Genomic DNA, 16,557 nt, shown 5'->3' on the forward strand with positions numbered 1-16,557 from the left:
TGCAGATCAAACAGCACATTTAGATAGAGCTTGTGCAGCGGAATGAGCATGAGTCACAGCACACTGATGAGAATTTTGCATTTCATACTGTTTTCCTGGCTCTCTGACAGACCCCTTTGCTGCTGTATTTGGGAATGAGACGTTCACGGGCGGTTTTGCAGACTTCAGCTCCCTTTCAAAGGTAATATAGATTTCTCAGGCGATTGGATTAACCAAGTTTTGGGGAAACTGTCTGAATTTGTGTCTGAATTTCAAGCTTATTCACCTATAAATGGTATGAATGGCACAAATGAAATGCATTAACTGTCAGTACATGTGTTCTGACTACAGTGCTCTGGAATAAGTTTTTAACTTCTTCTTTCTTCACAGTCAAGTGGTGATGACACGTTTAGTTCTTCAAACCTTTCAAGTAACAAGAACTTGTTCAAAGAAGGCAGTCAGCCAGGCAGCCCTGAGATTCCACCAGCCCTCCCCCCCAAAACAGGCACCCCCACAAGACCCCCTCCACCTCCTCCATGTGAGTGACACGTATTGAGTGCTTCTGCACAGCTACAATAGAAAGTGAACAATAACACCTATTAGTCTTTTTTTTCCCTCCCCGGTTTCAGTTTGTGCTTAAATGTGGAACACGTGGCTGTTTTGGCAATAGAATAAATGGCCTTTTCAGGAATTAGCCGTTTAAGTTTTGCCTGATAGAGATATTTAGAGATAAATAGAGATATTTATTTCTTAAATAACAAAGAAGGGAGTAGTAGTAGTAAATGCCAAAAATTACTTATTTTAATAAATCTTAAATCTTATTTTAACACTAAATTTTTGGGAGATAAAAGGCAAGTGCCTCTGTCTTACATCTGTGTACTTGATGTTTTATGCTGTCTTTTTGCCTTAGTGAAAACCTCCTTGCTTTTAAGGTTTCATCTTAAGACTGTCCAGAATGTAATAAACATTAATCCTTAAATATTTCTAACCATTACAAAGATAGTTACCATTTTGAAAAATTCTTCAGAAAAATTAAATTTTGCCTTTGCTTTCAGACGTCTTTGTGCCTTTTTTTGTTCTTTAGACGTCACAGACAAATTTTCCTGATGTTTACAACTTGGCCTGAGTCTCAAGTACTTTCATGTGCTTCACAGTAGAACCCTTTATCCTCAAAGCTCAACATTGCATTATGTTTGCACAACAGGTAAGCGATCCTCTATCACTAGATCAGAGTCTTCGGACTCCTTCCATCGGAGGGCGCCATTCTTCCCTCAGGGCTCTGCAGACTTCTCCTCGCTGCCGGCCAGAGCTACGCAAGACGCCTTTGCCGATTCTTCACCGGGACAGCCTCCACAGGACCCCGAAAGATTTACCAACTTTGACAAAGTGAGCTCTTCCCCTGCCCCCTCTCCACCCCTTGCTGAAACTCAGTGATATCGACCCACACCTCAGCCCTCTCTAACCCTGAGTCCCTAGCAGCCAAGAGCAAGCAGCTGGGGGCATCTTCAACTGTTGCCAAACTCAAAACCTGGAATTTAACCATAATGAAACACGTTCTAAATTTGACCGAGAATTCTAAAGAAGTTAGGTCAAAGTGTATTTAGTTTGCATTGGGTGGATTACTTGTCAACCTAATGAACCTTCTTGAAATAAGTAAATGTAAAGCACGTTCCTTTTTGTGCCAGATGAGCCAATCTGACCAGTTTGGCAGCTGAAGATGCCTTTGTAGACATTAACCTTACACAGTACTTCAAAGTTGGCTGATATTTCATGATATTTAAAACCTTTATAGTAACATCACTTTGGACAAAAATCGTATGTGAGAAATTTTTGACATGTTTTGAAGAACTTCTTGAAGCCCTCATTTGTAAAGTCCACTGGCTTGTACACTTCTCAGTGACTGTTGATGGAAAGGTTAGGTTACTTAATTAGTTTGAGACAGTTACTAAGCCATTGTCTACACTTTAAACCACCTGGAGAAGGCTGGATGAAACTCTTTGCTCCCTTGATCCTGCACGATCTTCTCACTCCCACCCCTTGCCGAAGTCCTGCACCTTCTGTGTCCATGTTTGATTTATGTCCGTTCCCTGTGTTGAGTACAGACCTCTTCAGTGCCTTCATAGCTTTTCACTTTGGAGTCACTTTTGCTGCATCTACCACTGAGACCCTCAACCTTGCTCTACACAAAAATGACTTTCTTTTGCACTGTTCATTTTAATGTCCTTTAATTGAATTCCACACAATAAAGGGCAAAATTAGGACATCATTCTCTTTCTTTGTCACTGTAGCTGATTTTCATTATTTATGTGTATTGGTATGTTGCATGCACATGCTTTTTAATTGTGCTTGTCTGAGCATGGATACATATATATTTCATATATACATAAATTTATGTATATATTAATATATATTGTGTATTTGTATATGTCCTCAAGTTTGCATATAATTTGTACTGGTAAACATATTTCTTTGCAGTTTCCTTTTATCAGTCCTGTTGTAATTCTAATTTGAGTCAGGCTGGAAGTACATCAAAAGTCAAAGCTCACCCAGGCTCACACTGTAAATTGTCATTTCTTGTGCTAGTGGCCCTTGTCCTGTGCTTATGCTTGTGAATTTGGCAGAGGATTGAGTGTAGAGGTCCATACACCAAGCCTGAGGTTGGAAAAACACTCATCAGAGCCTTCATGGATAACTTGCCAGAAAGTATTTTGTCCCAGGATGTAGTTGGATTTTCGCGTGCTAAAGAGGCTTATCATATGAACTAGAATAGATTTCAAACTAGCAACATCCAGAACCCTGGTCCTAATGAAGGGAAGGCCTGTTGATAATCTTTGTCACAGGCAATACACAAATTCCATCCGTTTTGGAGAATTCAGTGCAGAGCTTAAGCAAGTGGTTTGGTAGTAGCTTCAGAGATACAGTGGCAATTCAGGCAACTTGTAAGATGTTGGAGGGGTGGATAGCAGCAGTGAATAGGTCAGGACTTCTGGGGAAGTATATTAGCCTAGGTTCCTGTCACGAATCCTCTTGTCCCTTCTGGTTCACAGTGTTTTGTTATAGGCAGTTAGGGTTGGGAAGAAAATAAGATGTTGAGTCTTTGCAGGTGGTTTGGTGTACCTCAAAGTTTGAGCCACATTGTCTTGTATTGGTGGAAGAACAGAGGGCCAGGATTATAGGCATGCAGTAGCTGGGGGTGTGGACAAGCTTAGAACAAGTGCTGGAAAATAATGTCCCATAGGCAGAGCTCTGGAGAGCAGAGTCCCACCATATTAAGTTCTTGATCCAGGTGGTTTATGATGTACTGCCTAGTCGATCCAACCTGTATAGCTGAGGTAAAGTTGATTCTACACCATGCTCATTGTCTGCATATAGAGCATAATTGGAATGTGTCCTCAGCAACTGCCCAAGAGTGATGAGCAATGGCTACCATTGCTGGTGCCTCAGCAAGGTGCTCAAGGTAGTGGCAGAATCTCTGTGTGGGGACAGCACACAGCGGGAACTGCCAGATGGCAAAGCAAGCCATAGCGTTGTCAAGGAAGGTGAAACGGTGAAATTGCTACCCAGTATCAGTTCAGAACTCCTGGTGGCAACATGAGACGGGCAGTTGATGGTTGGCGTTGTTAGGTTAGTTTCCAGCCACTGTCCCAGAGATATTTTGAGGCCAGACATCGTGTTGCTCTCAGATGCTTCTAAGCAAGTTCCTAGTTGGAGCTCACAGGTACTTGGGGAAAAACAGATGGAAGGAGCTAATTGAAGACAGCTGAGGGGGAGCATGAGGAGCTGGAGGATCAGAGCTGCTCCAAAGGCTGGAGGACAAGGTGTGTGCCCATTGAAGCAGACTGCAGGGGCTTTGCAAGGAAGTCTTTGTGTAAGGTCTATAGTATGTTGGCTGTTGCAAGCAGTCAGAAAGGAGAGGCCATGAACTTTACTGAAGCTGTGAAGAGGGCATCTAGATGGCTAGGGACAAAAAGAGGTGAGCTGTGGATTCAAGGTAGTTACCTGGACACAGGCCAGGGTGGAGGCGAAGGTGTCTGTTGAAAGGCCCAGTGCAAGATTTGTGCTGTAAATGAATATCAGAATAATTACAAAGTTTAATTATTGGTGGGTTGAGCAATTTGATTTGATGTGACCCTTAGTTTGATTTTTATTTTTACGTAATCACATTTTCAGTAGTTTCTAACTATATGTGATTAACTGCATGTAAAGAAGGGCTGGTGCTGACAAGAGATGAAGGAGCTATGATATTAAATAAAGTAGTTGTGGGGGTTTTTATTCCCAATTGAAATTAATGTGCTTCATCAGCTAAAAGATCCCAGAAATGAATCCACAGGTTACTAATAGTGAACTGTTTGGGAGAATAATGTGGCAGAGGTAGTCTGTAAAGTCCTGCTTGAGGCTTTGGATTCACCTCTTAGTTCTCTTCTGAATCTAGCAAGCAACTTTGTTGTCATTCATGATGAACACAGTGCATCTTTACACTCCCATTTCATTAGTCTGTGCCAGCCCTTCCATTTTACCATGTTTGTTTTGCAAGTCCTGTCTCATGAATGAACTTCTGTACTAGCTACTCTGATCCTTCTGCCTGGCAACACTAATTTTCACTCCATACAAACCCCTGACAAATACCTGCGAATATCCCCAACTGATCTATTCAAAATTCAAGCTGAATAATATAAATCCATTGTGAAATTTGGATCGGCACTTTCCTATCATATGTCATGTACTTTGAAAAGTTCTGTAGGACACTTATACCTCACATAACAGGGTCCTATGTAGTTTAAAAAAAAAAAAAAAATCACTAAAATGGCTTGTGAAAATATATACCCTTTTTCATACAATTGGAATGAATTCAGTACAAGGGCATTTTTGCCCATTTTGTGATCATTCTACTTTCAGTAGTGCACCCAGTCCCACGTAGCTGATTCCCGACAACACAACCCCATCTCTGGTTATCAGTTCTAGGTAGTCGTGCAGCACAGCAGCAGCAAAGCAAACATGGAATAAAATCTCATGGGAACACTGAAGAAAATTACAGAATACAATAAATTTATTGAACTATGTACAGAACTTAAGTATGCTTAGAATAAAGCGACATGGGAGAAGAATGCCCTGTCATACTTAGTCTCAACCAATCACAAACCTTGCATAATGTCAGCCTAATATCATAACTCAGATTGCAGATTTAGCATCTTGGTGTAATTTATAATTATTTACCTATTTATGTAGCAGAGTAAGTTTTATTATATAAATTCAGAGTAAGCACCTTGCTCAAGGCTTCTACAGCACAAGGTTTGAATCAAATCCTGGTTCTCTGTGTCCTTGTATGAAGTTATAGGTTTATAATTTTTTATCTCATTCACTGAAATCAACAAGTTCTTCCTGAGAGTAGGGCTGTAGACTGGTGATGGATAAGTGACAGCACATAGTCCCTTTTTGCCCCTATCATGTTTTCTTAGCCACACAAACCTCAATCATATCAACAGCTTTAATAATGTGAATATCCTTATACTGATATAAATAAGGCTTTAATCTTGAAATCCAATGCAAATATCTGGCATCATACATCTGTACCACCATACAGCACTTCTAACAGCATAGTGTCCATCTCCTTTGCTGGCTGACAATGAAAGTGTTCTTTAATTCTTTATCATAAACATTTGTGAGCAAAATTATCAAAATGTCTTTGTCCAGTCTGCCATGCATCCTTGTCTTCAGACACTGTTCTTATGAGGTAGACTCTGGACTGCTGCAACCCTACACTGGACAAGTGCTGTTCATAAAGAAATAATAAATGAATGAATGAATGAAAGTGTAACCTTAAATGGCAAGCTGGAAATAATTACAGATATTATAAAATATGTTGTCATTGGCATACATAAAACCTTTTGTTTTGAAATTTTAGGTGAAGTATTCACACAGAAACCAGTTATATTTTTTTCATAGGAAATAATGTTCATTTGAGCCCCTCACAGTGGGAATTTGCATTAACTGATTTTTCTGGAAAAATTAGCTTTGTTCACTATTGGGATGGGTGCATATATATTTCACATGATCTGAATATATACACCATGTGCATATGACATGTGACAGCTCAGAACTCTTAATAATTATCACATTAATTTTTGCATTGCCAGCTTGTATTAGCATAATCTCCTCTCATGTTGCCTGACCATTCACTCAGTGATCATTGTCTTTTAAAAACTAGTATGTGGGGTAACGTATGGCACTGTCCTTAGAGCTGTTGCCTCCTAATAAAAGGACCAGGTCTCAATCAGTACTCCAGTAATAGTGCCCTTGAGTAAGGTACTTACCCTGAATTGCTCCAGTAAAAATTACCAACCTGTGTAAATGAATAGGTAGAAAATCAAGAATTCCTGTATATGATTTATAATTTAAAACTATTGTATAATACAGTACAAGCTTTAATGTACAGAGCAGTTAACTGAACTGATGCTCTAAATCTGGTTTTTGAATTCATTTATCGTTAACTGAGAAGTGACTTTTCCATGTTTTTATTACTTTTTTGATGTACATGTGGTTGAGGTCTGTTGAAAGCAAATATGAACACTTACCAATTGAACAAATTTGCCTTTTCTTAATTTTTATATTCTTATACTGGAGTATATTCAGTATAAGAATATATTTGGTTTTAAAAAGGGAACTGAATATACTGCATCGTTCCATCACACAAGTACGAATCTGGTTGTGTCAGTGCTGAAAAGAAATGATACCAGAGTGGAAATGAGAGGGGGCCAGGCAGTTTTTGGGGAGAATAGCAGCTTTGTATGGTAACAAACTGTTCCTTGATCGCCTAAAATAGTGAGGAAAAACATTTTGTTACAGCTGGGTTCTCAGTGATTGCATGTGACATGAGTGTTAGTAGGGTTCTGATGGGGCTGTGGTTGTGTGTGCGTGTGTGTCTGCATGTACATATGAAGCAGTACCCCACAGAGGAGGACATGATTGAGTGGGCGAAACGCGAGAGCGAGCGGGAGGAGAAGGAGCGTCTGGCTCGCCTCACGCAGCAGGAGCAGGAAGATCTGGAGCTGGCCATAGCCCTCAGCAAGTCTGAGCTCTCCTGAGGCATCGCAGACCTCCGCTTCGCGCTTTCGCCGGAGAAGGAGGAGAAGGAGAGAAGTGGTGCAGCTGAACTGAAGGGCCAGCGTGAAGATGGCCCAGCATGAGAAAGATTAGACATCTGCTTTCCTCATCGACCACCATTGCACTCCTCGGCCCACCGATATCTGTCTATACTAAGGCTAATTGTACCATATCCAGCTGCACACTAGTGTTTGGGAGAGGCATTATTATTACCTTTCAGAGACTGACTGTTTATAGATTACCTCAACCCTCTTAGAGAAGCATAGGAGCAAGTCATCCAGTTTGCCTCCGTATATGACCTTGAAATGAATTCATGATCGTGTTGGTTTTTGACACTAATTTTGACTCTATAAACCAAAATTCCACCAGAGGAAAAAGCAGAGGGTTGTGCTTTCCTTTTAATCAGCCACTTTTAATTGACTGCACTGCTCTCGCCTAGATTTACTAAAATGTTATTTTTTCTTTTGGTTCAGGCAGCTTTTTGCCAGATGGCGTTTTGTCTGAAACGTGAAGGAACAGATGAAATTTTTTTTTTTTTTTTAAATGAACAATACCAGGAAGCAACTAACCTTTTTCTCTTTTCCTCATTAAGTGGCTTCAGTATAGAATCACTGAAGCATGTGTAGGTTTATTTAGTCATATTATTGATACTTTTTTTTTTTTAAAAATATGTGCTGAGTGCTCTATGGTCTGCTGCAAAAGCTCATATTCCATGGTTTAACGGTTACATACAGGCAAGTGTGGATGGTCAAAGGGAAGAAAGCAGGTAGTTCTGACCACTGACCGAGATCTCACCGCTACAGTTGGTGAGACGTTTGGAGCTCTTCAGTTAGTTATTTAGGGAACAGTTGTGCTTTACATCTTCGAGTGTCTATTTAATCTTGCCAGTGTATAAAGACATAGAGGCAATGTAGTTGATAAACTGAATGACGTCAGACGTTTCACTGATTTATGTATGTTTGACTGACATACTGCTCATATCCATTTATAGGGAAGGATTTCAGATTTGAGGTTTGTCAGGTGTTCTTGAATAGACTTGTAAAACGTCCTACTAGTTGACCAAAAGCACCAAGGTTTGCCTTGTAACAGTGAGAATTAATGTTAAGGTGGTATCTCGCGTAGCAGACAGTGCAATAGATTGCTTTCGCTGTTTGTCAAGTTATCTAATAGGGCATAATCTGTTTGACTGGTTTAACATGGAAACAATTTCTGATGCATATAATGAGCCTTAGATTAACACATACAGTAACTGTCTTCATAACTTCCCCTGAATTTCTGCTTTTCACCTTATTGTAGCAGCATGCACTCAACACCCCTTTTTTGAAACAACAACTTTTAAAAAAAGAAAATGCTCATGTTCTTGTCTTATTGATACATTTGCCATAAATGCACAACAGTGCTAAGGGACCCTGACAAAGATTAATGAAGCATTAAGCTTAACATGTTGATCAGAAAATTCTCACCACTTTGTTTGAAGGTTCCCCTCTTGCTCTCAACTGTTGTTTCATATTTTTTATTTTTTGCAGCACTGTTTTATGCCTACACAATTTAAAGATGTACTAGTAAGGTTTCCTTGTTCAGTTTGTGCCAAGGAACATCTGCATATTGCTTCTTGCAAATAATTTGTACCCACATGTTGGCATCTGATTTATTCCCGTTTTCCGGTTATGTTGTATAGCATTCAGTTAATAATGTAGCCTTTCTTTGAAATTAAGAAAAACTTGCTTTACTAATACCTCTACTTTTATGATAATGAATATCGGCTGCTTTGCCGAGTCATTTTTTAATGGATTCCATTGAGTTCCTGTTCTCTGAGTAGAAAACTGATCACCTTCTATCGGACTCTTCTGAGAGGTCTTATGTAGCTATATAAATCCACAGTATGCACACAGATCTTCAGTAAGTAAAGATATTAATGGATGGAGGTACCATGTAAGGCCTTTTTTTTTCTTGGTGCTTGTTAGCATGAATAGTGAAATTTTCTGAATGTGATAGATCTAATGTCTGTGTATCACTGGGGTGATTCTGTGGTCATTGTCTTTTTGCCTTTGAATTTTGAAGTGATTATGAAACATGTCTTGTACAAAGACTATTGCTGACTGTCAGCTTTTCGGTTTGGGATTTTTACTTTGTCCTGTGGTGGTAGTGGTTCTAGTAGTAATTGCCCACAGTTATAAGGAAAGAGAAGATAATCTGAAAAATGTCTAAATCGGTGAATTTGAAATCTGGACACTACTGAGGAAGTTCCATTTCCAGCTGTGAAGCTCTGTAAGGCAATGGACAGCCAAACATTCAACTTGTCTTAGCTGAATGTGGACAGACATTGTCCTCTTCCACTCATGCAGTATACATTGTTTTAGACCTCTGAAGTCTTTTGGATAGAAGGATTTAGAAACTAAGCATTCTGATACATACCCCATGGTCAGGTTCATGAAGATCCTACTTTTCTGTCCAAAGACATCTGCTCTTTGTAAATATGGCTGAGTTCTAGTTTCTCCATTGAGAAACAACTCTTCCTTCCCTTTCTTGTCTCATTTACTCTTGTATTTAAACCATTTCTGCTATTGTTGCTCATGTAACTTGTATAGACCTCATATTAAATCAAAAACCACTGATGTATGTAAGCTATCTATATAGACTTTTTAAACAAGGCTAATTTTATTTTTTAACATCAAATATTTTTCCCTTAATGGGATAATTGTTTAAATATGCTGTGTATAACATGTAATTAAAAACAAAGCATAATAAATGTAAACATGTAAAAACATGGTATTTGTCTGTGTGGTGAAATTGTCTTCGAAAGGATGTCCATGCAGGTGTTCCTGAAATGGCCGCTCCTCAAAGCGAAATGATTGTGGTGCCGACTGCCCCTCACCCCTTTCACAAGTAGACGAGGACTAATGAATTATACAAAGTGTGTGTTTTTACTTCATCTATTGTATCCTCAATTACAATTTGAGTTTTGGTTTTGGTTTTCATTCCATGGTCTGTTTTTGAAGATATTTCTATATAACCTTCACTATAACTTTACCATAGATGGTCTTCATTCTGCATGACATCTGTTCTATTACCTGTGTAATAATCTCAATAGAGACGATCATACAGTCTAGCATAAAACACAAATGCGTGAAGCCATACACACAATACTGTGTTTTAAGGGTTACATATTTTTTTGCCAAACATAGTAGCTGTAAGTGATAGTTACTGCATTGCTGCTTTTTTCTGATAATTTCATGTGCAGAACTCTTGAGGTTGTTGTGTGTATGTCTGTTATTTGCAGACAGATGATCACATGATTAGCAATTAAGATGCCATTTAGTCAGATAATTGGCTTGCTTAAACACCTAATTGAATCATCAGCTTAATCACCATTGTCCAGTCACCAGCCTCTTGTTTTTAATGGTGTGTAACAATCACGAACTGTATTCCTGTCCGCTAAATGAATAAATGTGATGCTTGTCTAGGTGAAATGGGAAAGAAGAGGAGAGTGACTGCATCAGCATCTATTTTGCAGCGAGAATGCTTTGAGAACAAAACAATATCGAATTTCTGAACTCTGGTTCAGGGAAAGGCAGAATTTTCCCCCAAAGATGCTCCTGAACCACACGTCTACCACAAGATAGGCCACAGTAAGCAAATGACCACCTTCGTCAGGACCTCAAGCACATCCGTACTGCCCTGAGGTGTTGTACTGCCCACTTATACACTCTTTTGGGGAGGAAAAAACAAGGGCAACCATGATCGATTGTCATCCCAGAGAAACACGGCTGCAGTTTAAACTCAGCTTATTTCAGCCCTGTCAATATTCAAGGAGTTAGACTATGACTTATAGCTGGTAGGTTGGCAACTAAAATATAAAAACTCCCGCGGTATCTTTAAGAGCATTTGCAAACAAGCAATAAAAGGATTGCTGAGACATTCTTTTGTCAGGAGGTTTTTCTTTTGAATGCTTTTGGTGATGGAATAAATTCTAACTTTGGTTGATAAGCCCACCTAAGCAGGTCAGACACCTTGTTCTATAAATTGTCTAAATTGTCCATCCTTCTTACTTTGAGCTATAGTACACCATCTCCAAGGGCGCTGAATGAAGTGATCTCAGCATGTCAGATGGTTTAAAATATTCAGTTCTCTTGCACACAAGCAGCCTCTAACAGAGATTTGGTCTTGTTTTAGAATATGTTGTAGGATCCTCTTAGATTGGGTAAAAATGTGACATCAAGAGGGGATTACAAATGACAGGCATCATCAAGAGTAGGCCACCACGTCTGCCATGCTTTTTCCACTATAATAAAAGGTGAAAGTATATAACATAAGAACTGACGACAGCCTAAAACGATAATGTTAATTTCGGTGACTTGTACTGAATGCGATTTTATGGGAAAGAATTCAACCAAAGCAGATTAATCTAGTATTCATTTAAATGTAATATTAATTTCATTCAGCATAGGTGGTGTGGCACACCACACAACATATTCTGAACGAAATTAATATTATTTTTGAGCTTTGTAACTTCAGTAAAAAAAAAAAAAAAAAAAAAACATAGTTCAAATCCATTAGTTTTCCAGTCATCCTAACAAAGAGTTTAGATAACTGCTTTGGCGAAATTCGAGAAAACTGAGAATGTACTTTCTTTTAAAGTCTGTTTAATTTGTACATGACCGTTGGCTTTCGAAAGTTTATTCTATTTGATAGAGAGTGACACAGTTATTATGCTGTCTCACAAATGTGAGAGACTTACCTAAAAAAAAAAAAAATGTACTCCAGCTTTCACTGTGACCCAAAATGCTGATTTATTAAAGTCCCTGCCATTAAATCCCACATTGACATTCGGCCTGTGGTTTACGTGAGAACCGCTTCCACTGATGCGGTGCTTAGATCAGTTCTGGGTTTTCTTCCCCACCCCTTCGGTTGGATTCCTGGGCTGCAGGGTGCGCAGCCCTGCTGGTGCATCGGCCTGTCGGGAGGAGAGCTGCAGCGTGCAGCCTGAGCGGGAGGATGGATGGAGGAGGAGGGAGTGGCTGACAAGGGAAGCAGGGGAGGGCTCTGTGTGTGTGTGTGTGTGTGTGTATGAAAGAGCTGGTGGAGACGGAGGAGAGCAACAGAAGAGGTTAGTTTCACGGTGTATGAAAGTCATCCTGATCTAATTAGAGCAGTGGTCCTCCTCCTCCTCCTCCTCCTCCTCCTCGTCTCCTGTCGCTTGTCTTCTGCTGCTGCGGTGTGAAGGGCTGCACAGCACTGCTGGAAGGAGACTGCGCCGGCGAGTCGGTTAGGGGGTGTTTTCACCCCTCCCAGCCCTGAGCTCTCCATCAAGTAAAAATGTCTGAGGAAGACGGAACTCTGCCAGATGGGTAAGGGAAAGCTCCTCTCCATGTGGGGTTGGGTGGGGTGGGGTGGGGTGGGGTGGGGTGGGGTGTGTAGGACTCTGCTCACGCTGGGGGTCCGGCTCCGCTCTATGCCTATGGAGAAAGGAAACAGGAAAAATTCATTTTGATTTTTTTCTTTTTGCTCTTCCACGGTAACAGTGATGTCATCATCAACCATTTGTTCCATTCTTTTGTGGCAATCCTTGTAGAAAAACTTAAACTGTATTGCAAATAACTGCTCATTTTAATGTGCAATTTGTTTCATCACAGAAGAAAAAAGATCGTATTGTGTTAGATTTTCGTGCTGTCAGCCTCATACCGTCTCAGTAAAGATGCTGAAGTTATCCTCAGAAAAAAAAAATCCATATTTTAGAGCCAACTAATATATCTTCTCGATTAAGAAAATATTTTAGGGATATTTTTATGTATAATGTGGCCTGAAATCAGGCAAGCAATGCAAAACATACTGTCAGTGTTGGCTTATTTCTGTTTTTACTCTGCCAGAAGCACAATTGCTACTGTGTGAGGTTAATCCAAGTGACCACAGGTCTAGAAACCTTGAAATGAAAAAGAAAATTATTTTTTCTGTGCTTTTCCATTTTGTCTTCACTGTCATTCAGACCTGCAACCTGCCTTTATCTAAAGTTTAGTAGTACAGATTAAGAGCCAGAGCCTCTAATGAATTAAGAATTATGTTATAGTCTAGGGTACTAATTTGTATGAAATACATGTGTGTATATGTATACATATACGTTTTTTTTAGGACAAATGGAACAATTAACAGGATACTTTGTGGCAGGTGGTGGACCCTTAAATAAAGGTGGCAGCTAAATAATAATGATAATAATAATAAAAATAATAATGGATTATTATTCAATGTGGATTCAATGTAAAATCAGGTCATCAAGCATCTGATTTCATTATGATGAAATATGCAGTCATTATTTTAAGAATGAAAAATGTTTCCGTTTTGACTGCAAATGTGCATCGTTTCAAACAAGCTCATCGGAATTCTTCAAACATTAACTCGGGTTATCCGTTGGTTTCTTTTCCTTATTCGCAGTCAAGCTCTAAGTCTAGGATACAAAGTCAACGATCTCCAACTAAAGCCATAACAGTTCGCCCATGATACCATGGTGAAAAGAGCGTGGCGTGAAATGTCTGTTACTGTACAAGAGCAGGACCTCACGCTGTCCAAAAGGTCCGGAAGACAGAGCTCTCCCCGCTTGTGAGACGTCTCCCGCTTGAGAGAGACCTGTGCCTAGTGTAGGCCGATACGAGCTCCGCTTGACACCGCAACCCGCACAGTCCCTCCAAGAATAAGTTTATCATACCATGGCCTGAGGGGGAAAACTTGTGTGTTAACCTTTGCAGAGCTCCAAAAAGCCTCCTTTACCATGAATCAGAGTAAAATGTGTAAGGCTGTGTTCCAGATGCACAATGAGAACTATTGTCATACTTCTGGGCATCTGCCAGTGAATTAGATGAGAACAGTGACTCAAGGAATTTACAACGCCCATGAGCAGTGAAATTGAAGAACGTAATTACACTCTTCAGTTCTGCAAGTAAAGGCATTTTTAAACTCCACCAACCCTCCACCCATCATGTAACATCTTTACATAAAGACCGCCTCTGTGTTATGGATGTTCTGGAATGTTGCTCCAATTAGCAACTAATCTTGCAGTGATTCACCTTGACAATGTGTTTCGGAGCCTCTGCGCCGTAGGGTGTGCGCAGCGCTCCATACGTTTCGTTTAGAGAGCAAAGAACTTTCTGTACGTCTCACGGAAAAATATATTTTTACACGTTATGCGTTCATGTGTTGTTTAATAGTATGTAAATATGTTTGCCTCTCATTAGTCTAAGCTTTCTGCCGAACTGCCCAAAATGATGACGACCAAACGTAAAGTGCGCTCAGCTGACATCCAGCAATAATTAAAATGTCATGAAATGACTCGATGTCTAAATCCATTTCAGGTGCTCTCTGTGTTCGTTTATATCCTATACGCACAGCGCGTCGTGTTTACTCAACCAACGCGGTTGTGCTGTTAATCAGCGATCACCTAATGTGTGAACATTCTCAGTTCCTCTTTTCAGGTTCCTGGATTTCAATAAACGTCCTTCGGCGGCCAGGCTAATTCAGAATACTGACTATGGTTCGATTCTCAGAATCCGTTCCGAAAGCGTGCTGTGTTCCGCACTGCGATGAGGTCGTGGGAGGTGTAAACACCATTCCTGCATCACGGCGCCTGGGTAGTGTGAGAGGACATGGGTTGAATCCCTGCTCGGTCTGTGTGGAGTTTGCATGTTCTCCCTGTGTCTGCAGGGGTTTCCTCTGGGTGCTCTGGTTTCCTCCCACAGTCCAAAGATGTTCAGGTTCCCCCATAGTGTGTGAGTGACAGAGAGAGTGTGTTCCACTGATGTATGGATGAGTGACCCATTGTAAGTAGTGTTTCTAGCAGTGTAAGTCACCTTGGTCAATAAGTTGTGTGTGGGCTGATAACTCTACATAGTATCCATTGGAAGTTGCTTTAAAGAAAAGCATCTGCTGAGTGAATAAATGTATATCCAGATTATCCTTGGTGAAGTGTTATTCCATTATAGAAATGACGATTTCGGTATAAATATAACGTTCCAGACAATAACGAAGGACAAAATTGCCTTATCGTGAGATAGAAACTGAGAAATAGCTCAAGCGTACAGACAAGAAAGAATTATTGTTGCAGGCTAACAGGAATGTTGACCCGACAGCCTGCTCAAGAGTGGGTGGCTGTGTTCGCCAACATCAGGGTGCAGATAGATACTCCTTATGCTGAATCTTTGAAGGACATTTTGTTTTGGCCTCATCCGAAAGGGAGAACTACCTAGGGACATGCTTCAGCAAAATACCGTTCCCGGCATCTGTTTTGTGTATTATGTCGCTTTTGGAAACTGACACCAGGGCTATTTTGGGTATGAATGATGTAACAACACGCGTTCACATTTTCTAATCCGGTCTCTTGGACCTTTCCGTATTACGGACCTTCCAAAAGAGATCTTGCATCGTCAGCCTTCTCATTGTCACAGGCGCTTCCAACACTGGTCATCTGCAGATGTCTAGATACCCAGTGCGATGCGGCATGATCACGTGAGAGCACATCCTTCCGCTGACTGAATGATTTCATGCTCCAGAACTCTCCACCTCCTCATAAGGACGTCGTCGGTAATGGGTTGCGACATCGTGGTGTCGTTCTTTGCAAAAGAGCAAAAGGCAGGAGTCCAAGCAGCCTTACCGGAGTACAGTTGTAGTGTAGGCCAGTGTGGGCCAGGGTTGACCTGCAAGTGTGTTTTGCCCTTTGTTTGACATGTGCTTTCAATTACTGAGGTCAATAGCTAAACAGCAGTTCTCTTCATCTTGCATCCTCAGCATCTGTGAAATTATTTGCTGAATAATAGCTCCAAAACCTGCTGTTGCCTTTGAGAGTGATGGATGAGCTCAAGCACCGTTCCTTTGCTCTACCCTCCGAGTGCGTCCCTTGAGCTCTCCCTCTCTCTCTGGAGCTCAGGTCACGGAAATCAGAGCTGTCCATAGCCCTCGATGACTGCATGGCAGCTCTGGACCTCTTCCTGCAGAATGACTTCGAGGAGGCGCTGTCTCGACTGCATTGCAGGTAAGCGCCGACGGGCGATGGCTCCCAGCTTTAAACCCTCCATCTCCTCCCTCTAAGTTTTCTCCCGTGTCCCCGTTTCTCTCCTTCTCCTCCTTCCTCTCACCGCATTTAGTACTAAGTAAATGTGCATTGGTAATCCCGCTCAGATCCAATCTGTGTGTGACCAGTCTACCTGGCACGTAGCATCACAGGAATTGAATTAAAGGAGTATTTTTAGCTAAGATTAATCTCTACAAAATCTGTTACCATGAAGGGAGGTTTTCCTGTGGGCATAATCCAAGCCCAGGCCATCGCGTTAAATAACACAGCGGAGAGATCAGCAGCTGTGGCGGCTCGTGTGAAACTGTACAGGCTTCCCGACGTGGAGCCTGTCTGTGCTTCCCTCATTGCTCGTGGTTTCGTATCCTGTCAGTGAGTTCCTGCTGGCTTCGTGGCCTTAGAGCTCAAGAGGACTCTTTGCTGTG

At 40.9% G+C, this 16,557-nt stretch overlaps 1 protein-coding gene across 3 annotated transcripts in view; it reads left to right on the plus strand.

Moving 5' to 3' along the window:
• Positions 1-16,557, plus strand: part of ttc39a (tetratricopeptide repeat domain 39A) — a 28,805-nt gene that overhangs the window by 549 nt on the left and 11,699 nt on the right. For 2 of the 3 annotated variants that reach the window (XM_018726753.2, XM_018726754.2), the window contains exons 1-2: positions 12,388-12,428; positions 15,989-16,093. In XM_018726753.2, the coding sequence (XP_018582269.2) occupies positions 12,397-12,428; positions 15,989-16,093 (137 nt within the window). In that variant the 5' untranslated portion in view covers positions 12,388-12,396. Of the gene's footprint in view, positions 1-110; positions 182-369; positions 518-1,183; positions 1,366-12,387; positions 12,429-15,988; positions 16,094-16,557 lie in introns of those variants that run through there. The other variant, XM_029254953.1, reaches the window with a different exon arrangement.

The sequence above is a fragment of the Scleropages formosus genome, chromosome 9 (genome assembly GCF_900964775.1).
Source record: "Scleropages formosus chromosome 9, fSclFor1.1, whole genome shotgun sequence".
In the NCBI taxonomy this organism is placed as follows: domain Eukaryota; kingdom Metazoa; phylum Chordata; class Actinopteri; order Osteoglossiformes; family Osteoglossidae; genus Scleropages; species Scleropages formosus.